At 35.8% G+C, this 23,965-nt stretch overlaps 1 protein-coding gene across 9 annotated transcripts in view; it reads left to right on the top strand.

Moving 5' to 3' along the window:
• Nucleotides 1-23,965, top strand: part of CADPS2 (calcium dependent secretion activator 2) — a 614,124-nt gene that overhangs the window by 572,143 nt on the left and 18,016 nt on the right. For all 9 annotated transcript variants that reach the window (XM_060196497.1, XM_060196496.1, XM_060196500.1 and 6 more), the window contains one exon: nucleotides 10,715-10,822. In XM_060196497.1, coding sequence (XP_060052480.1) covers nucleotides 10,715-10,822 — 108 coding nt within the window. The remainder of the gene's footprint in view (nucleotides 1-10,714; nucleotides 10,823-23,965) is intronic.

Genomic DNA, 23,965 nt, shown 5'->3' with positions numbered 1-23,965 from the left:
AAAGACTGTGACCCATCCCTCCCACCCACTCCCACCCACTCCCACCCCCTCCCACCCCCTCCCACCCCCTACTGGCCCAGGAAGCTGCATGTCTACCCCTCACCACAGGGTTTTCACTTTGGTGCCCTACTTAGAATTTGGTCAGGTCCTGCTTTTAGTTTCCCTTTCAGATCTTCTTACTCAACTTCTGTTGATGAGTGGGATCATCCCATACTCATCTTTATCTTTCTGACTTAGCTCACTTAACATAATTCCTTCTAGCTCTGTCCAAGATGGGTCAGAGAAGGTGGGTTCATTGTTCTTGATAGCTGCATAGTATTCCATTGTGTATATATCCCACAGCTTTCTCAGCCACTCATCTGTTGTTGGGCACCTGGGTTGCTTCCAGGTTTTAGCTATTATGAATTGTGCTGCTATGAACATAGGAGTACACACCTCTTTTTGGTTGAGTGTTATGGAGTCTTATAACATACATCTTAATGATACTTCTTTTAAAAATCATTTAAGAGAAAACATCAATATGTTCCTGAATATAACTAAATGAATTGTCTTGTGCTTCTTACAAAGATCGGTTAGTCTGGGGACTAGGCAGTGACCTACCAATTGAATATGCATGTTACCATGTACAAGGATCCAGGTTCAAGCCCATGTTCACCATGTACAGGGAGGAAGATTCATGAATGGTGAAGCAGTGCTGCTGGTGTCTCTTTCTTATTCTCTAACTCCTCTTCCCATTTCAATTTCTTTCTGTCCTACCCAATAAATAAAGTAGTATTTTTTAAAGAGAAAGATAAATCTGTCTTGTTAATGGTAACCTAAGAGATGGAAACTGAGACTTTAGAAAGAGCAAAGTGGTATATGAGATGTGAGACCAGGATGAAAATATTCACATTTCCTTTATTTATTTTTTTAAGTTTTTTATTATCTTTATTTATTTATTGAATAGGAACAGCCAAGATTAAGAGGAAAGGGGAAGAGAGAGGGAGAGAGGCACCTGGAGCACTGCTTCGCCACTTGTGAAGCTTTCCCCCTGCTAGGGGGGTCCGGGGGCTTGAACCTGGGTCCTTGTGCATTGTAACACATGTGCTCAACCAGGTGCACCACCACCTAGCCCTTTCACATTTGCTTTACAGATATAAACACAGTATCAAAACAAAACAAAACAAAAAATACAGTACGACTCAAGTATTACATTAATACCCACTCCCCTCAAAAAAAAAAAAGCCTACCTATCTACCTACGAGACAGGGGAGATGTAGCCAATTGACAGGAATGTCTAAAAAACTATGGTATGGCTGGAGAGATAGCATAGTGGTTATGCGAAAAGATTTTCAGTCCCTAGGTTCAATCCCCAGCACCATCATAAGACCGCACTGAAAAGTGCTCTGTTAAAAAAATAATAAATCTTTAAAACTTGTGTGAAAAAACTATGTGTGATATAGTAATGTGGACCTGTGACAATAATTCCAAAGACTACAAACCTCCACGAAGGAGTCAAGACGGCCTATGTTTGAATCTATGCTCCATTACTGTTCTTCATATCTGAGATTCAGCACCAGTTTTTATTTTTTGCTTTTTTTAAACAGTAATTTTTTTATATTCATTTACTTATTTCCTTTTTGTTGTCCTTGTTTTATTGTTGTAGTTATTATAGTTATTATTGTTGTCTGTCTTCATTGTTCGATAGGACAGAGAGAAATGGAGAGAGGAGGGGAAGACAGAGACGGGGAGAGAAAGACAACTACAGACTTGCTTCACTGCTTGTGAAGCGACTCCCCTGCAGGTGGGGAGCTGGGGCCTCGAACCAGGATTTTTATGCTGGTCCTTGCGCTTTGCGCCACGTGCGCTTAACCTGCTGTGCTACCGCAGACTCCCTGCTTTTTTTTTTTTTTTCAAGTATCTTAACTGAGGTACAGCTGTTGTATATAAAACTGCATGTATTGGGCTGGGGAGACAGCATAATGGTTATGCAAATGATTTACATCCCTTGAGGCTCTCCAAGGTCCCAGATTCCATCCCCAGCGCCACCATAAGCCAGAGCTGAGCAGTGCTCTGGTCCTTCTGTATCTTTCTCTCTATAGTTCTTTCTCTTTAAAATAAAATAAACAATAATAATGAATTAAAACTGCACATATTTAATGTATACAATTTGATAGGTATGGCCATACTCTCACCCCCATGTATATTAGTTTCTTTATCTGTAAAACGGATCTAGGCTTATTGTGAATGTGTTAAATAAGCACTTTTCAAGCTTCTTGGAAAGGAGTTAGTGCTCAGTCAATGTTAGTTATTGTCATTTACTGGTATTATTGATTATAATAAAATCTAGCTCCATGTTATAAAAACTAATCAATGTACTCTTTACCATATTGATCCATCTATACTACTATGAACTGGCCACATCTCTACTCTATTAAGAAGAATACATTAATCCCTCTAGTAAGATAAAATTAATTAGAGGCAAGGGCCCAAAGTGCTCTGAGCTCTTCAGAATAAAGGTGCTAAAAAAAAAAAAAAAAAAAAAGATTTTTGCTTTACTTCCTGCTGGAGACAATAACCAAGATAGCTAAGATAGATTTAAAAATTTATGAAAAAAAAAAAGAAAAGAAATTAGAATATAACCTTTGAGGAAAAATAAGACACAAAATAGTCTTGCATAATATATAAAGGGTTTTCATTTAGAAGAAGGAAAAACTCAATGCATATCATTCAGGAGACTCAGCTAGGGAAATGAAAAAAGAAGTGGAGTGAATTTAGCATAAGGGAAAACTTTCTGAATTTTTAAAAAAATTGTCTTAGAAAGGTGATATGGTATAGTAGAAACCATGATGCTTGCCAGATGAGGTAGTTGAGATTTCTGTGTTATATATGAAATATAACCAGATAATAATTAAGATTCAACTCCCCAAATGTAGTAAGAATTCAACTGATGTGGAGTCTAGTATCCCAGTAGGAAATTTATCTTTATCCCTGTCAGCTGTCTGACATACAGGCTTTCGTTTCCCCAGCTGTTTAGTGAGGATAAAGTAATCCTTGTTCTATTACCCTTAGCATGTTCTGAATGCAACACCATAGACCACTCGGCCATCCTGACACCATTCCTCAGCATGTTCTTATGAGGATTCAGTGTGCATATTGTTGTGAAACTTGTTTGTAAAAGTAGAACCTTTAGAATAAATGAGATTGTTACTACTTCCTGAAATGTCACTTCCTGTTCCCATGCATTTTTCTTCACCTTTCACTTCCCCTACATCAGAAAGTGATTATTTTCCAAAAGAAAAACTATTTGCCTTCCACAAAATAATTTAAAAAATGTTAGATTGTCTTTCATTTGTTTTCCTTTTAGAATATTGAATACCATTTAAGTAGCATAATGACTTTTAAAGATAGTTGGTCTATTTAGTGACAGTAATGTTTTCCTTTCTTCCTCTGCCTCCTTGCCTCTCAAACTGTTTATTATTTCTATAAGGTCACTCAGTGCTTTACGTCAGAATGAGAGTCAGGCAGAACATGGGGAATGGAACACCTGCCCACTGGGACATACTCACCTGGAGAGTGAGATACACACCAGTAACAGATTAAGAGTTTCATCTTTATAGAAATAGGAAGTTGTGTATTGTGTTCCCCTCATCTTTACTCATTTATTTTAACCTCTCTGTTTCTTCTCTCATATAAGGTAAACACATGAGCTATTTATCTCTGGCCTCTCACATTGTAACATCCTTGGGTATCCCACAAGCCAAAATGCATCAAGTTCCAAATTGGGACAGAATTAATCAATCCCTATCTAAATTTTTAAAGATAAATTAATGAAATTATATGCACTGCTATATTAATTTCACTTCTTCAAGACCTCAAAGTAGTTTCTGTAGATGATATAACTACTATATAATAATGAGGGAAAAGTTAATGAGCATTACTATCAATTGGGACACATTTATCATCATCAGAACTATTACTCATAAAAATATGTTTTGTGCTAGTGTGTGACACTTATCCTTTAGTGACAGTGTGTGACACTTATATTAGTGTTATCCTTATCTAACACTGTAGTGTTGGAGTTACCCTCTATACCCTAATATTTAGAGATATTTACTCTAAGTAAGGAAATAATAAGAGATACTGAATTTACAGTTTCAGATGGATAAGACATAGTAAGATTAAAATTGTGCCCATAGATTTTAATTGAAAATCATCCTGCCTCCTTTTCTGAAGTATTTGAGGCTAACATTTTAAATTGTTTCAACTTTCCTTTTAACATTTAAAGTAAATTCTATAGAAGAAATTTCCCTAGTGATAGCACAAAAATGAATTGTTATAATAATGCCTGTGTCCATGAGCATATAAACAGCATCACTATATAGAATAAATAGTATGAAACAAGCATGTAAATGAATGCTAAGTATGAATAGCTATACTGATTTTAATGTGACATTCTCATAGCATTTTGATAGGATTCTTTTACTAACTGTATTCATAGAAAATCCATATCTAGAGCATGAACTCAATAATAGTAGAACTTTTTTCTTTAGAAATATCAGGCTAAACATCCCTTTCTAGCAGAGAAGCAATTACAGAAGCCAGACTGTCCACCTTCTGCATCCCATAAAGAATTTTGGTCCAGACTCTCAGAAGGATAAAGAATAGAGAAACTTCTAATGGAGGGGATGGGACGTAGAATTTTGGTGGTGGGAACTGTATGGAATTTTACCCCTGTTATTTTACAGTGTTGTTAATCATTATTGTTAATCATCTTGTTAATCACTAATAAAAAGTGAAGAATAATCTAAAAAAAAAAAAAGAAATGTAGGGCTAGATGAAATGTCATACTTTGAATAGACATGTTACATGCTTCAAGGGTGGAAGACATTTTCAAGAAAATATGGAAAATCTAAATCTGTTGCCTTTAATTTAAAAAAATTACTTCCCAATTTAGAGTCAAAATACATTAACAGTGCTCATCATAATAGCATGTTTTGTTGGAAATGAGATACTGCCAAATTTAACCAAAAAAGCTATCTCTGTGGCATTTTTCTAAGGAACAATGATGATTTCTTCATTGCTATAAATTATTTGACAATCTTTTGACAAAGTTCACTGCTTTAAAATATTTGACAAAATAAGAAAAATCTTTAAATATATGCTTATCTTTTTGGCTTTTTTTTTTTTTTCGTTGTTTGTATTTCTTCCCTCTCATTTTATGGATCTTTTCCCTTATTGAACTTTTATAATATTTATGTTGGTATAAAAGCTAGTTTGTAAACTTCAGGTCTGTTTTTTTTTTTTACATAGTTCATTTTTCTGTGTAAAAACAATTTACCTATTTCATAGAAAATTGGGTAAAACGTTTTTACAACATAATGATCATAGTTAACACCAGAACATCTATTTTAAGTACTTGAAAATGTTACTTAAACTACTCCAAATGCTTTTGAAAAGATTAATTGTAAGAATATTTTTGTTCAAATATAAAATATTGAAATTTCTGCATAAGTACCAAAGCAACAAAAGGTATATTAAACAGTGATAGCATAAACATTTTTTTCTAACAATACCTGAGATAAAGTATGAGTTTTAAGAATTATTCATATGTTCTATGATGAGCAATTATAAACTGCTTGTGAATCTGAAATGGCAGAGCTGAGCAATTGTTCCTATACTAGTTCAGATTGACAAGACATGCTGTTGTGTGAGATCTTATCAGATTATTTTTTCCAATGATGGTAATGACCAGGTGAAGGTATTTCATCTATGAAGCATGCTGATTATCACAGATCAAGATACCTCAGTGACATTCCTGATTGTTTCTTCAAGGCAAGATTTTTTTAGGTTATGAGAAGTGCACTTTTAAATTAAGTCAATTATACTATAGCTTCTAGTTAATCATTGAGACTGGTAAAGTATATTTAAAAATTTTCTCCTTGTTAAACAGACAGGATGACAGTGTTTGCATAGTATATTGTTAACCTCCAGCAGAAGGTTAAGCGGCTTCTGTATCTAAATCTGTTGCTATGAAAAGTGACTACAGCATTGCACCCACCTACTCATGAATGAGAAAAGCAAAGACTTGCACCTGTGGGATTAGGTGTAGCAGCAGGAAGTAAGAGCATTTGCAGTATATAATTAACAAGGAATTTTCCTCTCTTTTTAAAAGCAGCATGTTCATTTCACTAGGGTAACTAGTGATTAAAGCTTGAAAAAAAATGTAGTTTGCATCCTCACTTAAACTCATTCACTCAGTGGTGTGTCCTATTACTTACATTACCAATGTCCCAATGTCACAGGAACTCGCCTTACTATCTTTTATTTCCTTCCATATTTATTCATTTTTTTCATGCTCATGGAAAGATTTTGTAGATGTTTGTGATCTTTCACTATAATTTTGTCAAATTTTCTTCAAAATTAGAAGTAATTCAAGAAATCCCATTCTCATTTAGTCACCACCTTCTTTGTAAGCAAGATGGAAAAGTTAGTGCATCTCCAACTGAGAATCTCAAAAGTTTAAGGAGGAGAATGAAAATAGCATTGTATGACTCTAAAAGGCCCTGAATACATAGCATGCTTGCAATCTGGTTTTTGTTATTTTCTCATTTTTGTTAAGAAAGTCATGATTGAGTCTACCAAGTAGCTCACTTGGATAGTATGCTCCTTTGTCTTGTGTATGGCCCAGGGTCAAGCTAACCCTCCCACCCCCCCCACCCCCGCCCCATTGCATTGGAGGAAGCTTTGATGCTGTCCTCTCTTTCACTGTATCTCTGCCTCTCAGTCTTCTCTGGCTCTATGGGAGGAAAAAAAAAGAAAGAAGAAGAACAAGAGAGGAAGGGAAGAACGGAAGGAAAGAGGAATGGAAAACTACAATAATAAGATTTTTTTTTCCAATTTTAGAACATAATCCACAAGTGTTTAATTTTAATAGGTCACTCCTTGCTAAGATTGATGGACATTCAAATTTGTGGCAATATTTTGTCTCTGCATTACAGACTCATCCATTTATTTCCTTTACATGCTAAAAAGCAAGAGCTTAGAGTATTACTGATCAGTGTTTTGTCTTTTAACTAAATTTCATTTCATCATAACATGAAAAAATAGAATTAGATGTAGTGACTTACAAAGTATGTAAATTTTACTGCCATAAAACATTCTTTCTACAAGGAGCACTGAACTGGCGATAATATCCCCCCCCCTTTTTTTTTTATAATATCTTCTATCCAAACACATTTGTACTATAAGTAGAAACTGTTTAAAAGGAAATTACATCTTTTTCAGCAATTTATCAGAGATAATTACCCTTCATACACCAAAGGATGGATAAAGTGTTTGAAAGAACTATAATTCTAATTGGTAAATGTCACCAGCTGTTGCAGCTACTCTTACTTGTGTATATTCTTTTAATGATTATAGTCTCATGCCACAAGCTACATGAAAATATATTCACTAGGTGTGAAATTCCCATATGTCACAGTTTCAAGAATAGGTAAACAGCTCAAAGAAAAAGAAAGAATGTTAATGAGGAATGTAAGGATTCTATGTTTTGTTTTTCAGGCAAGTGGATCTTAATTTGCCCAAAAGGGGAGAAAATATAATTATGAAGAGTGAACAAAGTGTTTAATTTTTTAAATAAACTTTTCAATGTGTTTCATCTTATATCTCAAACTACAGATTTTTATTTCCTGAGAAAATTGTAGGACTGTCCCAACTGACAGATTTCTGTACTACATCCCCTGGGTCTGGCAAAGAGAACAGCCCTTTGTTTTCTTTTAGACAAACTATAAAGTGTTTATTAGTTTTAGATGGTGGGAATTAAACCCTTCTGGGAAAATGTTTATGATATCTCATGTTATTAAAAATCATTTAAAATTACTTTAAAGTCTGTTGCACCTATTTAATGTCATTATTCTTCAGTCTTCTGACCATAACTTACTTCCCAGTGAATCTGATAGATCAAGTGATTGACTAGATTAAGCTTCTCAGCAGAGTTTTCTTTTTAAAGCCACAAATAAAAATGAATGTGGATTGAGGAGAAATGATAGAGTAGACAAGTCTCTCATTTGTCCTTTTGTTACCTCCCAGTTTATCTGCTGTACCCATCACTTTGTTAGGATACATAGCACAGCATTTTGTTTACAGGCATCTGACTGAAACTCAGAGGCTGAGCTAACTTGATATTATTACATATAAAAAATTGGTCTCGTCATTTTTATTGTGCTGCACTATGTTCTCTGTGTGTCATCACTTCTTGTGTCTTGACAAATTTTTGAGAGGCACAGAGAGAAATGCTTAATCAAGTTGTACTCAAGTGTTAGCAGTAATGTTTGTACAAATTACTCTCCCTCTTCACTGAAAAACATGTGTAACATCTCTCCTCTTCCCTCTACCCCCCCAAAGCTTAGGTTTCTCCTGATATCCCTTGCCGTTATTAAAGTTTTAAAAACACTGTTTATGAGAACTTGAAAGAAAAAGTGAAGGAATAGATCTGGTATATTGCCTCCATTAGGCTTAGAGTGTATTTTGTACATTGTGTATGAATGCCTAGAACAAAAAATACCAGTGGAGATGTATATAGTTTTTCAAAATTTAACAGCAAATAATAACTATATAATATGAGGACTGTGCCTGAAAGGATCCTTGAATTTATGTTTATGTACTTCATTCTAGGTTAAATATAAAAATTGCAAGAACCTACTGTGATTCTCATTACCAAAAAAGTTAAATCAGTTTTTACTAATGAAATATACTCTTGCCTATTCTGCATCTGGCTAAGAGATGACATTTTTTCTGTTCTATATTAAATATAACCCTCACCCCAATTGCTGTCCTCATTTAATGAGAAGGCACTACCTACCAGTTCCCTAAAACTATTAATATTTGTTTACTTACTGTTTGTCCAGCAGTTGCAATAATTAAATGATACATATTCTCTTTTAGCGGATCTTGCTGTCTTTAGTTTTTCAAGATGAATATTTTGATGGAGGTTTTAAGTATATTTTGTAGATAAGGAATGACACAAAACTTACCTTTTTGGGCATCATTTCTATCATTTTTAAATTATAAAAGCCACATTCTAATCAAATTAATTAAAAATATGTTATTAATGAGCCCCAGGTGTAGATCATACAAGTATTTTCATTAGCTCAGCCAGTTATATGAAATTCAAGAAGGAACTAAACATAAATATATATGGAAAGGACTTTAGGAACAATGCGGGTCTTTGTTCCTCCTTATTAGTAATTCTGTAGATTGTTTTATTATTATTGATTTAATAATCAACAAGTCCACTGGATAAGAGTGGTACAATTCTATACAATGCCCACCACCAGAGTTCCACATCCTATCCCCTCCATTGGAAGATTTCCTATTCTTTATCCACCTGGGAGTATGAACCCAGAGTCATTATGGGGTACAGAAGATGGAAGGACTGGCTTCTGTAATTGCTTCTCTGCTGGACATGGGTGTTGGCAGGTTGATCCATAATCCCAGCCCGTTTCTGTCTTTTCTTAGTGGGGCAGGGCTCTAGTGAGGCGTGTTCCAGGACACAGTGATAAGGTCCTGTGCCCAGGAAAGTCAGGTTGGTGTCATGGTTGCATCTGCAACTTGGTGTCTGAAAAGCAGTAAGACATAAAGCAGAAAAATGTTTAATAATCAGTAACCTAAAGGTAAGAATATAGCAGATGAGACTTGAGGTCTCCATTTTTGAAAAAGTTAGGAAGTCTTTTTTAGGTATATTCCAAGAAACTCATGACTTTACTAAAATTTACCTGAACCCAACAGCTAACATGCAGGTGGTCTAAAGATATTGTCTAATTCTGTAGAGTCTATAGAAAGAGGGAGTTATATTAATTGCCCTTGCTTCTCTGATACTGAAGATATAAATTGTCAGATCTCTGTATAATTATCCACACCTTTCCATGAATTATTCTTATTGCATTTCTGAAACAAAATAAATTCTTAAGATGATAGGTATCATTAGGTAGAAACAGTGAGTAATACAAGTTTTTGCTTATATTTCACTTGGTAATACAGTAACTATAGTATGACCTAATATCTTCCTAATAAATATTCCCTCTGGTTATTAGGAAATTTTAGTTTGTATTCTTGAAGCACCCATCATAATTGAGGAAGACAACCCAAGTAAAGTTAATTTTTTGTTTGTTTTTAACATATGTAGATAAACCAGGCAGAAATAATGAACATTAAATTACATGGATATTTAGAAAGTGAATATTGCCTGTGGATATTTTTTAATTTTCTTACTTATACTGCTTGATAAATATCTTTTTTTAAAGATTTTATTTATTTATTAATGAGAAAGATAGGAGAGAGGAAGAGCCAGACATCACTCTGGCACATGTGCTGCCGGGAATCAAACGTAGGACCTCATGCTTGAGAGTCCAAAGCTTTATCACTGAGCCACCTCCCAGACCATGACAAATATCTTTCAAGATAGCCATTTAGGATAAAAGATACCTATTAGATTACTAGCACATATTCCTAATCACTTTAATAATGATGAATAATTAGGACCTTGGGTAATAGATGCCAATAATGAACTTTTATTTACTTTAATTCTATTTGCTAAAAACGCTCATTTTAAACATATTTTACTTGTGTAGCTCTCAAAATAGCATAGTAAAAGATTTGCCAGGGTTCCGACTAAAGTATTTTTACAGTCAAGTCCTGATGCCATTTTATTTCCCTTGCTTTTCTTTCACACCAGAAGCCAGGAATGGATCTGGCAGACACCTATATCATGTTTGTTCGGCAAAACCAGGATATTCTTCGAGAAAAGGTCAATGAAGAAATGTATATAGAAAAGCTCTTTGATGTAAGTAACAACCCTTGTATTCTAGCTGCCTGGATACTCTCTTATGGGAAAGGTTGTTTTCAACTGGTATGTTTGGAAAGCATGCTCTCTCTCTTTTGTTAGCCTTTCTCTTCTGTGGGGCTAAGATAGTTGATGATTTTCTTTGACTGCTCATAAGGAATTGAAGTAGAATTGGCTTCTTGTATGTAAAAACTGTTGTTATTAGAATGAGTCTCAAAAACCTTCTAAAGTCAATTTTAACAAGTAAGAGAATAATCAGTTAACTATTATGTAGAACATTATTTCACTTGCCTTTGCAGCATTCCATAAACAGAGTCAATCACATTGTGATGGAATTTTGGCCCAATCTATCAATGTTTTAAAAAATCAACGTTATATTCTTCAGTTAAAGAAATAAGCTCCTATAAAGTCAAATATCTGTTACTCTACTACTGCTGACATTTTTTTTTTTCTTTTTTGCCAGAGGACAAGAGTTTTTGCATAGCCACTAGGCTATTTCCCCTGCCCTTGACCTGTTTTTCTTGCTATAAGGCACTGGTGTATGCAAATAGGTATAATATTGCAGAATCTCATTCAGACATCGCAACTCCTAGAAGTAGGACATTGTGGGCTTAGGTATCATGACCATGGTCTTCATTTATTGTCTATTTTGTAATAGAGACTAAGAGAGCAGTCAATTTATATAAGAGTGTTGTCATTCATTTGTAATTAACTACCAGTACAAAGGAAGTGGTGCGTTGTAGCTTAACTGCATAATTCACCAGGATACTGATTCTGAGATATAATATTTGCTTTGAACTGCATTTATTTATGTACATCTTTCCTGAATTTTAGAAATGCTTTCCTAGCAGTTTCATTTAATTATGCAAGTCACCGCAAATGTTTTCATAACAGCAATTCACGGGCTTCGTGGTGACACTTCAGCTGTGGCAGTTAAAGAAGGTCCTGCTACGTCATCATTTCCACCATGGTCTGTCTTACCAGTGTTCACTGTTTGTCAGATTGGGTGGTCAAAATAAGTCTTATCTTTCTTACTTAATGTTTCGAGCCTCCACCCAGACTGTTTTTACAATAAAAGTATCATCTGTTTTAATAAGCTAAGTGTTAATATGTGTGAAAAGAATGATTTCCTAAAAGCTTTGATGCCCTGCAGGGGTAGAAAAATTATCATCCATCCAGCTGGCTCTTTTACAAATACTGAAACCATATTAGCAACTTCTACTTGCATTTGGTATTTCTCTGAATTTACAAACATATGTACTTCTGAGTTCTCTTTTACATTTTTGCTTATGTGGTAATTTTCAAGTGTTGAGCAGAAAAGGAAAGTTGAGTTGATGTTAATCTCATTTAATTTTCTTTTCAGTAAAGCCAAAGCACCTGTTCTGTGAAAGACAAGGTAGTCATTCTTCAGAAAGTTGTTATAGACAGATAAATGTGTGTATTTTTTTAAATATCTTCAGTGCTTTATTTTGATCATGTATTTACTACAAAGTTTAACTAGTCATCAATTCATTACAAAGGTAGAACTTCTTTTCCTCCCCCATATGACCTGAAGTGGAGGGGGGTGGCAATTTGTTGAGGTATATTGGCACCTTTGGTTGTGAGGGGCGATGTGAGACTGTACCTTTGTAGTACCAACTGTCTTGTAAAACATTTGTTTTGTTTGTGTGTTTTTTGCCACTGCAGCTTGCTGCAGGTACTAGGAATCCACTGCTCCTGGCAGCTTCTTTTATTCCTTTTTTTTTTCTTTCTCCCTTTCTTTCTCTCTCCATCTCTTCCTTTCTTCCTTTCTACTATTCTTGATAAGACAGAGAGAAATTGAGATGGGAGGGTAAGTAGAGAGGGAGAGAGAAAGAGACATCTGTAGACCTGCTTCACTACTTGTGAAGCTTTCCTCCTTGCAAGTGGGGAGTTCAAGCTCAAACCCTGGTCCTTGTGCATGATAGTATGAGTGCTTAGCTTGGTATGCCACCATCCAGCCCCCTTAGTCAGTTTTTAAAAAGGCAATATACTCCCTACTTCAACTCCCTTTTATGCTCCAACTTTCTTTTAAAGTTTTTATTTTTATGGCAACTATGGTAGATGGAGCCAACTAAAGTAGACACAAGGAGACCAACATTAAAATGATGAGCTAGCTTGTCTTGGTAAACTATACTTTCATTTTAATAGCTGAGCATTTGAACCCTTAGCAAGCAACCATTATGTTCTGTTCATGAAGGTATTTGTCAGTTTGCTTATCTCCAGCAGAACATGGTGCTTGCTATTAGTAAGTTATGAAATCCTTAAACATTCTAATATTTAAGTCACAAAGTTTTTTACTATAATTAAAAATGAAAAGTATACTTTCATTTTATTGATATGTCATTGAGAAGAACATGTCTAAGGAAGTTCTAAGAGCCCCTAATTAACCAAGATTAAATTTGCCACAATTACAGTTAGTAAATGAGAGGTTATCAAATATGTGTTGAAAGGTAAAATAGGATGTGTATCTTAAGCAACAGATCATTACTGCAAGACATTAAATAATTATTGACAATCCACTTGGCTGGAGCTTAAAATAATACTGTTAGGTGTCAAGAAACAGTTGAAAATAATGACCTGATAAATACTGTTAGCAACCTTTGTCTATTCTAGATAAAAGTTGAAGAAAAGGATTTTATTCAGACATCATGACAAACTTTTGCTATACCAATTAGAGTACTGCCTGAGTAAGTAAAGAAATGGAGCCCCCCCTAACTTCTGATGCAGAGGGAACTGTGCACACCCACACACTGTAATAAGACAGTACTGTGGTTTTAATCATTCCAGCTAAGGGTACAGAGGCCACCTTTTCTGGTTATCCAGCATAATAGTATATAGTTCCATAAGAAGGACATGCCTTTTGTCCAGGCAAAATTTACTTGTTTAACTTGTATTTCTGTGATATAACATACAGAAATATTTTCATAGAAAGCAATTAATTAGCTAACAAATATTTATTCTGCCTTGAATACCAAAATATGGGGAGGGGAGGGGAAGCAGGAAAAGAACCCATGGGTTTCAGGAAAAGAAAAAAAAAATCACTTTTCTGCCTAATAGCCTAGAAAAGGCTATGGAAAAATCTGAAACTTTTCTTCAAAACAACTAATTACTTGTATTGTCCCTGCTCTTGAAAGTTTTTGATCATTTAAACATCTCAATTGTTCGTAATTCTTGTAGAGAACCCTAGGGTTCAATTTAAGTAATTGTACCAGTAAATAAGCTTGGGGAAAAAAAAAAAAAACATTGTTGTAGCTTAATGTGCTATAGGAATGCATCTACAAGTGATAACAGTAACTGCTCATGTACAACGCACATTCCAGAACCCAGATACCTGAGTACCTTGTAGTCCTATTGTTCTAGCTTTAAGGACTTTTTTTTTTTTTTTTTTTTTTAGTTCTCATAGAGGGAGGTGATTAAAATCTATCTTAAAGAGAATATTAAAATTTTTTTGTTTGTGTTTAAAGATTTTTTATTTATTTATTTTCCCTTTTGTTGCCCTTGTTGTTGTATTGTTATTGTTGTCGTTGTTGATGTCATCATTGTTGGATAGGACAGAGAAATGGAGAGAGGAGGAGAAAACGGGGAGAGAAAGACAGACACCTGTAGACCTGCTTCACCGCCTATGAAGTGACTCCACTGCAGGTGGCGAGCCAAGGGCTTGAACTGGTATCCTTATGCCAGTCCTTGTGCTTAGCACCATGTGTGCTTAACCTACTGCGCTACCGCCTGGCTCCTGAGAATATTAAATTTTTATATTCTCTTAAAGGCCATGAATAGAATAATCTTGGATTTTTCCATCAAATCTTGAAATGTTAAAACTAAGAGTACCTTTTTAAAATTTTTATTTGTTTATTATTGGATAGAGACAGAGAGAAATTGAGAGGAAGGGGGAGGTAGAGAGATAGACACCTACAGCCCTGCTTCCCCACAAGTGAAGCTTTCCCTCTGCAGGTGGGGGTCAGGGGCTTGAACTCAGGTCCTTGCACACTGTATCATGTTCACTCAACCAGGTGTACCACCACCTGGCCCCTAATAGTACCTTTTTAACATAAAAAGTTACTGTTTTGACAAATACTGAGACAGTCTACTTGAATTCATAAATGCTACATTATCAAATGCTTCCTACTGGGAGTCTGGCAATAGTGCATCGGGTAAAGCACAGGTGGCACAAAGTGCAAGGACCAGCTCAAGGATCCTGGTTCGAGCCCCCCGGCTCCCCACTTGCAAGTTTACAAGCCAGGCGGTGAAGCAGGTTTGCAGGTGTCTGTCTTTCTCTCCCCCTCTCTGTCTTCCCCTCCTCTCTCCATTTCTCTCTGTTCTGTCTAACAATGACATAAATAACAACAACAATAATAACTACAACAATAAAAACAACAAGGACAACAAAAGGGAAAATAAATAAATATTAAAAAATTATACTTCCTACTTAAAACATAAATAATATCAGAAGAGGATGAAGAAGTGATAGCAGATATATTCTGTTAATAAAATTGTTTAAGTTACATTTCTAATCTTTTCCAATAATCAAAAAAAAACCCCTAAGAATCCCTTCTTCTGTGTATCAGGAAATGTGCTTCATGTTTTATCTCTATCAGTTCCAACCTTTTCAGCTAAATGCTACCATCCTCATTTTATTTTATTTTATTTTATTTTTTATTTGAGAAAGGATAAATTAACAAAACCATAGGGTTGGAGGGGTACAACTCCGCACAATTCCCACCACGCAATCTCCATATCCCATCCCCTCCCCTGATAGCTTTCCCATTCTCTATCCCTCTGGGAGCATGGACCCAGGGTCCTTGTGGGTCACCATCCTCATGTTAATCCACATTTGTTAGATTGAGGAATCTCCTACTCAGAGAAAAGACCTAATTTATAAAGTGCTGAATCAGACTTTGAAATTTTGTCTCTGATCTCAAAGTCCATTTCATATCTGCCATACCTGAAACACACAAAATGTCAAGTGGGAAACGGGGCTATTGGAAGAGAGGTGAACCAAGAATCCAGCCATGACTCCAACTATAGTTCTTTTATTAACTGTCTGGAGTTTCACGTTACATCACCTGTTAAGACTCCGTGTAGTAGATACAAACAAAACTGGAGAAACTGATGTAAAACGTGGGCTGAGTTTTTAACTCCCTTGCAGGTTTCAACCCTTAACTAAGTTTACTACATACATACATACATGCAGAATATGCCTTTATCAATAGTGACAAAAACTACCAAGTGGATGCATGTTGCATCTTGTTTAAGAGACTCTCAGAGTAGCAATTCTTCCACTCAAGAAATATTAGTGTGAGCAGGATAATGCGGTTATATAAAAAAGTTTCCGCCCCTGGATCCCCACCTACAGGAGAGTCGCTTCACAAGCGGTGAAGCAGGTCTGCAGGTGTCTATCTTTCTCTTCTTCTCTCTGTCTTCCCCTCCTCTCTCCATTTCTCTCTGTCCTATCCAACAACAGCATCAACAATAACAATAATAACTACAACAATAAAACAACAAGGGCAACACAAGGGAATAAATAAATAAAATTTTTTTTTTTTAGAATTTTGATGCCTGAGGTTCCAAGGTTCCAGTTTCAGTCCCCTACATCACAAGAAACCAGAGCTCAGCAGTGCTCTGGTGTTAAAATAAAATAAAGCAAAACAAAAGTAAATTTAGTAGATGAGAAAATAGAAAAGAGATTATATATGAAAGAACAGTGGTACCATGTGACTATCAATATCACCTTGGGTCTGAATCCCAATTTAAATAGGTGGAGTAAACTTGTGTTGTCATCTTAGTGACCAGAATATAAGTAGACCTTCTGTGTCTCTCGAATGACTGTAGTATATACATGCTAAATTTAGCACCCTACATATTAAATTTACAATTTCAGTTTTCAGTGTGCCTTATCTGAATCAGAGAATACTAAAGGTATTCATTTATAGTACGAAAGGTCATGTATGCACCAGAAGAACGTTTACCTGTTTGGATCCCAAAATATAATACATTATGACCAATCATCTTTTTTTTTTTTTGCCTCCAGGGTTATTACTGGGGCTTGGTGCCAGCACTAGGAATCCACTGCTCCTGGAGGCTATTTTTTTCCTTTTGTTGCATTGTTATTATTGTTGTCATTGCTGTCATTGTTGAGAGAGGAAGGGAGACAAAGATAGACACCTGCAGACCTGCTTCACCACTAGTAAAGCGACACCCCTGTAGGTGGGGAGCCAGGGGCTTGAACTGGGATCCTTGAGCTTAGAGCCATGTGCACTTAGCCCGCTGCACGACTGCCCGGCCCCCGATCAACAATCTCTGAAATTTTACTATGAAATCAAAACTTTCCTCAACTTTTCTAAACAAGTATGAATATATGACGAAGATTTTCTAATACCTAAGTTCCATTTAGTGCCTCTTCTGATGTTTCTCCTCACATTCTCCAGTTTCCAAATGTAGTGTAAACTGCAGGCGCATATGTGGCTGGGCATATTTCTTGAGAGCCTGATATCTCTGGGCTGTAAAGCAAGGATGTTGTCAGCAGTCAAAATTAACATTTATACTGATCAACGCAAGCACAACCTCTGGAATTATTTCCTAATGTCCAAGACATTATAATATTGCAGTTAGGGGTTGAGTAAAGCACATCTCATTTTCTAGGGTGCAAACTAACCCTATCTAACTCTCTAAAACCTTGCACATTTCTTGGACATTGCCTGTCTTCAGTCCCTTTGAAACAATCTCATTTTAGCACTCATGTTGCTGAAGACGCATCAGGGTGCAAAATTTAATTGGTAAAGCATGCAGATTAAACATTCTCTTGTGTTATAAACTGATTAAATATTTAATTGTTGAGGCGTTTCATCTCAAGATTTTTTTTATATTGTTACAATATCTTGTAAAATTAAAAAATAATTCTTTAAATGATAGATAATCAGTTATACTCATCCAAACAGTGTTTTACAAAGGATTCATTTCTTGGGGTTTTCTATATAAAGAATTCTTACATTCTAGTAAAGAAGCCCTTAATTAAACATTTTAAGTAAAATTAACCTAAGCAATATATAAATATACCTAGTAACCATCTAAAGACATAGTAAGATAAAACAGATAAAAAATGAAACCACTAAAAATCAATGTGATTCTCAATATAAAACTAATTTGGAATTCATTTTTTAAATTTTTATTTATTTTCCCTTTTGTTGCCCTTGTTGTTTTATTGTTGTTATAGTTATTGTTGTGTTTGATGTCATCGCTGTTGGATGGGACAGAGAGAAATGGAGAGAGGAGGGGAAGACAGAGGGGGGAGAGAAAGATAGATACCTGCAGACCTGCTTCACCGCTCATGAAGCAACTACCCTGCAGGTGAGGAGCCAGGGGCTCAAACCTGGATCCTTAAGCCAGTCCTTGCGCTTCGTGCCACGTGCACTTAACCTAATGCACTACAGCCTGAACCCCCTAATTTGGCATTTATATGTTTATGTTTGTCTCTATAGTTCCAAAGAAGAGAAATTTCAGAATTTTTTTAGTTGAGTGTTTCACACTGGTGTCTAAACTTTCATCTTTCATAAGATGAATACCATTTTTCTTAAAATGGTATGGAGTGTGTGTGTGTGTGTGTGTGTGTGTGTGTGTGTGTGTGTGTGTAACAGAGAACTGTTTAGCTCTGACTAATGGTAATGCTAGGAATTGAACCTGGAACCTTCTGCATGGGAGTCATCTCACAGGCATTGTGTCATCTCCCTGGTCCCCATGCCATTCTTCTTAACATAAAGATCCAGTTTACTAGCATGGTCATTTTCTAAGAATAGTTGAAATCCAGAGAACAGAGTAAGATTAAATACTAATTAAGTTTCTTTCCATGATTCCTCAATAGAGTGTACTTAGAACTGAACATCTGGGGGCCCTGGCGGTAGTGCAACAAGTTAAGCACACATGGTGTAAAGTGCTACGACCAGTGTAAGGGTCCTGGTTCCAGCCCCTGGCTCCCCACCTGCAAAGGGATCGCTTCACAAGCAATGAAGCAGGTCTGCAGGTATCTATCTTTCTCTCCCCCTCTCTGTCTTCCCCTCCTCTGTCCTATCCAATGACAATGACAGCAATAACAACAATAATAATAACAACAATAAACAAGGGCAATAAAAAGGAAAAAATAGCCTCCAGGAACAGTAGATTTGTAGTGCAGGCAGGCACTGAGCCCCAGCAATAACCCTGGAGGCAAAAAAAAAAAAACGAACTGAACATCTACACTGCTGTGATACTTTCGGGGCATGGATTTGTTTCATTGTGCATCTTATCAGTATGTTTATTAAGGATGCAGGATGGTATTCATTAAGACTTAAGACTTCTTTGCCTCCTTGGATATTCTTTACAATTTTAGGTTATAGGTGTGTGCTTGTGTACATGAATTTCAGTTTTAAACTAGCATCTTCCCTCTTTTCAGTGATCTTTGTTTTCAGATGATTGTATAGTTGTCATATAGACTACTTAGTATTGATTGATATTTTTCTTGTTGGTTTTGTCACTATATACAAAATATTCAGATATAAAACATTAACTATTGGCCCACTACTCCTAGTAATGATTAATATCAGTAATATCAGTGCCCAGAATTAAAAGTTAGCACCATGACCTTCCTGTGTCATGCCCACAGTTGTACTTTTCCATCAGTAGAAAAGTATGGGTAATATAAATTCAATGATGTACTATACTGGAGGCTATTAAAGGTAATTTATTTCTAAACATTGTCATGGTGTACACTGTGCTCCCTCAGTGTGTACAGAGTTTGATAAAATGTTTGACTCTCTGGGTTATAAGAGCAGCATTTCACTGATTTCACATCTCACTTTGGTAGCACTGTGTTTAGCTGTTTCGGCATATTGTCTTCCTGGCATTGTTCCTTTTTTAATCGTGCATATTCCTGTGTGTTTTGCCTAAAGTGTTTGGGTTCCCATTGAAGTTGTTTGACTTCATTTAAGATACTCATAATGAAACTTGTTCTGTATGTTGTTTTGTCTGCCTCCATAAATGTCAAACCAGGGCTTGCTCCTTGAGGCTCTTTTTTTCTCCCTTAACATTTATTTCATTTTAAAACCTCTGTTCTCATGTTACAGCTGTCTGGTTCACTTTTGCTAGTAATCCTTATTTTTATGTTGTTATTATTTGTAAGTGTAAGAATTTATTTTTGAAAAAAGAAGAAGAAAAAAAAAAGAGGCTTACTTTTGATGTGTGGTGTGTGCCAGAGTAGCTTTGGCAAGTCCAGACGCAGTTGAGGGCGGCCAAACACCCTCATTTGAATCTAAGCTCTTGGTGAATTAAGACCTGAGAAACTGGAGATAAGCGTGCCTAATTACGTAAAAGAAACTCAACAAGAAAATGTATTGTAGCTTATTGATCTTATTTCTTTGATAATTCAAAAGAGTCTTCAAGAATTATGTGGACTTCGTACTTAGGTTCTTGAAATGTGATCATGGAGCACAATTGTCATTTGGCACATTCCCAGAAATACACATCTTTGCATGAGGCACCTGGACATATGTGGCAGGTCTGGTAGAATCAGCTAATTAACAACACAGGCTTAAACAGGCACCTCATCTGGCAGTGCAGTTAGTTGCCTGATGGTGCTCAGCAGGATTGGGTAGTGCTTTTTATTTTTCTATCCTAATGGTCTGCTGCCCACCTAATTTTGCCTTATTGTCAGTCACTACTTACCGCAGCTTGGGGCCCTCCCAGGAGGCTAAATTATTATCAAAGGATTAGGGAGATGTAGCCTTGCAGCTCTGACATTTCTGATTACTTGTCTATGCCAGAACACTAATTAGCTGTGACTAATTAAGAAAAATGTTCCTGCCATAGAAAACCATTTAAAAGAACTGAGAAGTAGAAAAGCAATTCAAAAGCTGAGCAGTGCTCAGATTTGCTGATGCTCTTTAGATTTCCGCCAAAGCCTTAACTCACCTTTAATTGTGCTCAGGATTTTTTTTTTCATCTCACATGTTAACTGATAGGAGGTTTTTGCTTGCAAAGGGAAAATCATGTTAATCATCTTAACTCTCTTAGCAGTGGTAAAATCATCTTTGGTGGGTAGAAGAGGACAAAACTTTCATTTTCAAGCAAGAAATTTCATGAACGTCAAATGCATCAGTGTGTGTTTGCATTCACTCACCAGTGTCCATAAGAATTACTATACTGAAGTAATCACTAAAGAAATTAGAAATTAGAATTCTCCTTCTGCTGATTTTATAAAAGATAATGACAGTAGTTGCAAGAAGCATACGAAGTATTTCATGTTATGTGGGATTGATAGCATGCTTCTTTCACCTGTAAGATGGTCTGCAAATTTTGACTTCTTGCAAAGTCTTATTTTTCCAAAGTGATATTGCATGCTTGCACTTATTAATGAAAAGGCCCAGGCCTCTATGGAGATCAGCAGCTATGTAAGTTGACCAGTTGGATGTTTTCATAGAACTGGTAGTTACCACTTTTCTTTTCAGATCTAACTTCATAAGCAAATGGCCTGTGCAGCTTTCAGGCCCTTTTCTGTAGTGCCTTTTTGTGTTCCCCATCTGTCAGTCACCTCCTGTGCAAGTCTTTCCTGCAGCCTGTCTACGTGGTTGCCGCCATTCACAAGTGGGCACAGCAGTGGAAACCAGATTGCCACTATTAAATAAATCCAAAGGATAACTAAAAAGGATAACCCATGTAAGGAAGAGGCTACTATGGTTAAAAAACAAACACTTGATGTGCCTATTGAATACACTGAAACTCTATAAAAGAATAATTTCCAAAGTTATGTCTACATCCTGAACTATAGCCCTCAATTTGCTGATCTCAGGCCAGTTCTACTTAAGAGACCATCTACACTTTGCTAACTTAATCTGGGGAAAATATTTTCTCAGAAATAAAGTTCTTGTCCCTGCCTCACCTAAATTTTTCATGGTATCTTTTAAACTCATTCCCCCTTCTCCTCCTCTGAGTAGAGAACAAAAAACAGGTAGCTAGTATCCTCTGTGGAATAATCCTTCCTATAAATGAAGACTATTATTAGGGCATCTGTCATACTTGTCTACTCCAGGGTAAATAATCCCTATTTGTTTAACTTCTCTTCATAGCCCCCACTTCTAGCCCTTTAATCATCTTTGTGGTTGTCCTTTGAAACTTTGCAAAGTGTTCTTGGTCATGCTTAGGGTTTAGAGTCAGAAATAGGATGCAGTATTTGAATGTGGCTGGACAAGATTCTTTCAAACCATATTCCTTTTTATTATTCTAATATATAACTTTCCCACACTTGTGCTCTACTAATCCTCATAAATCTATTTCCACATATTCTCCATATTACTTTTTATTGGTTTTGCCCTCATTGACTCCCCAAATTATGTGCATATTATGTGTATGATTTCTGATATAAAATGCTTCTTCATTTGATGTTTTGGGTGCATATTAAAGGTCTGGCAAATAGATCCAATTCATCATTCAATTACTCAATAAAAGGTTTAATGGCAGAGGTTGAGATTAAGTGGATAAGCATTGTTTTTTTTCCAGCACAGTTTGATTTATCTCTCACAATGACTCAGTAGGATTTTAATTAAGATAGGAAATTGAAACCCCTCTTATTAATCATCTATTCCTCCAACCTCTATTTATTGAGCATTTTCTAAAGGTCATGCACTGTGCTAGAGGTTGGGAATACAACACTGAGCGTTATAGGCCAAGTTCTTGCCCTACAGGAACTTACATTTTTATGACCAACTAAAATTTTTGAAAAAAAAAGTTTTTAATTCTCACATAAAAATGACTTGCACTTTCACCTACAAAACAGATATATCAAATTATGTTCCAAATGTATATATATATATATATATATATATATATATATATATATTATGTAGAACTAAAACTCAACACACTCTAAAAATAAGTGATAGTGCTTATTAAATGTACTTGTTGATTCAGGCATGTATGTATGTGTATGCATTTCTGTGTTCTAGGTGTGTGCTATAAAACTTTCTGCCCAAATACAGGGCAAACACAAAGTTTGTAACTAGCTCTAATGCTTAAAATATCAGTATGGTGACTATGAAATAAGGGTACACTCTATCCCTCCTTAGTGGATCATTTGCTTAAAAGATCATACTAACTCCTACAAGAGTTATTACACCTCTTAGACTTAATTCTACAATGCCACAGCTATTATATTAGTATGCCTTTAGAAAATAGTCACAAATGGGCTGGTGAGTAGCTCACTTGGATTCTGTGCTACTTGCTATGTTCAGGGCCTAGGTTCAAGCCCAGCCCCCATAAAATTGAAGGAAGCTTCAGTACTGTGGTCTCTCTCATTGTCTCTTACTGCCTCGTTGTCACTCTGTCTCTATCAAAAAGTAATTCACAAAAGCAGGAAACAGAAGGAACCTAGAACATATCACTTAGTGATAAAAACAGAAAAGAAAAGAGACAGAAAGAAAGAGGGATTGAAGGAAAGATAATACAGAACTGAAATATTCTCCTGTATGGTTGAGGCTGGGCTCAGCCACGGGACAGATACACGACAAAGCTGGTACTCTCTCTAGATGAGCCATATTGTCATCCCTAGACTGATACATTGTAAATTCTATTATAGTTCTGTATTAATTTTCTGTTAATTTTGGGAGGTAGATAGCATAATGGTTATGCAAAGAGACTGTCATGCCTGAGGCTTCAAAGTCCCAAGTTCAATCTCCCCGCACCACCATAAACCAGAGCTGATCGATCAGTGCTCTGTGGGGAAAAAAAAGAAAAAAAATCCTGTTTCTTTTTTTTAATATTTTCATTTATTTATTAATAGAGACAGAGAAATTAAAATAGAGAGAGACACCTTCAGCTCTACTTCACCACACGTGAAGCTTTTTCCTTGCAGTTGGGGAACAGGGACTTGAACCAGGTCTTGTATCACTGGGATGTGAGTGCTTAACTAGGTGTGCCACCACCTGGCCCCCTTAAATTTCTTTAGCCAGGTGCAAATGTTTACTTTTGTTCAATCCTTGAACTTTAATATTTATTACAATATTTTTCAGTTGATAAAGATAGTCAATTCAAGTTAACAATTAATATGACTGGTAACTCACCTATCTTTTCTTCATTAGAAATCTGTCCTAACACTAATATATA

This window comes from Erinaceus europaeus, chromosome 8 (genome assembly GCF_950295315.1).
Source record: "Erinaceus europaeus chromosome 8, mEriEur2.1, whole genome shotgun sequence".
In the NCBI taxonomy this organism is placed as follows: domain Eukaryota; kingdom Metazoa; phylum Chordata; class Mammalia; order Eulipotyphla; family Erinaceidae; genus Erinaceus; species Erinaceus europaeus.
This window is presented reverse-complemented; position numbering and strand designations above follow the sequence as displayed.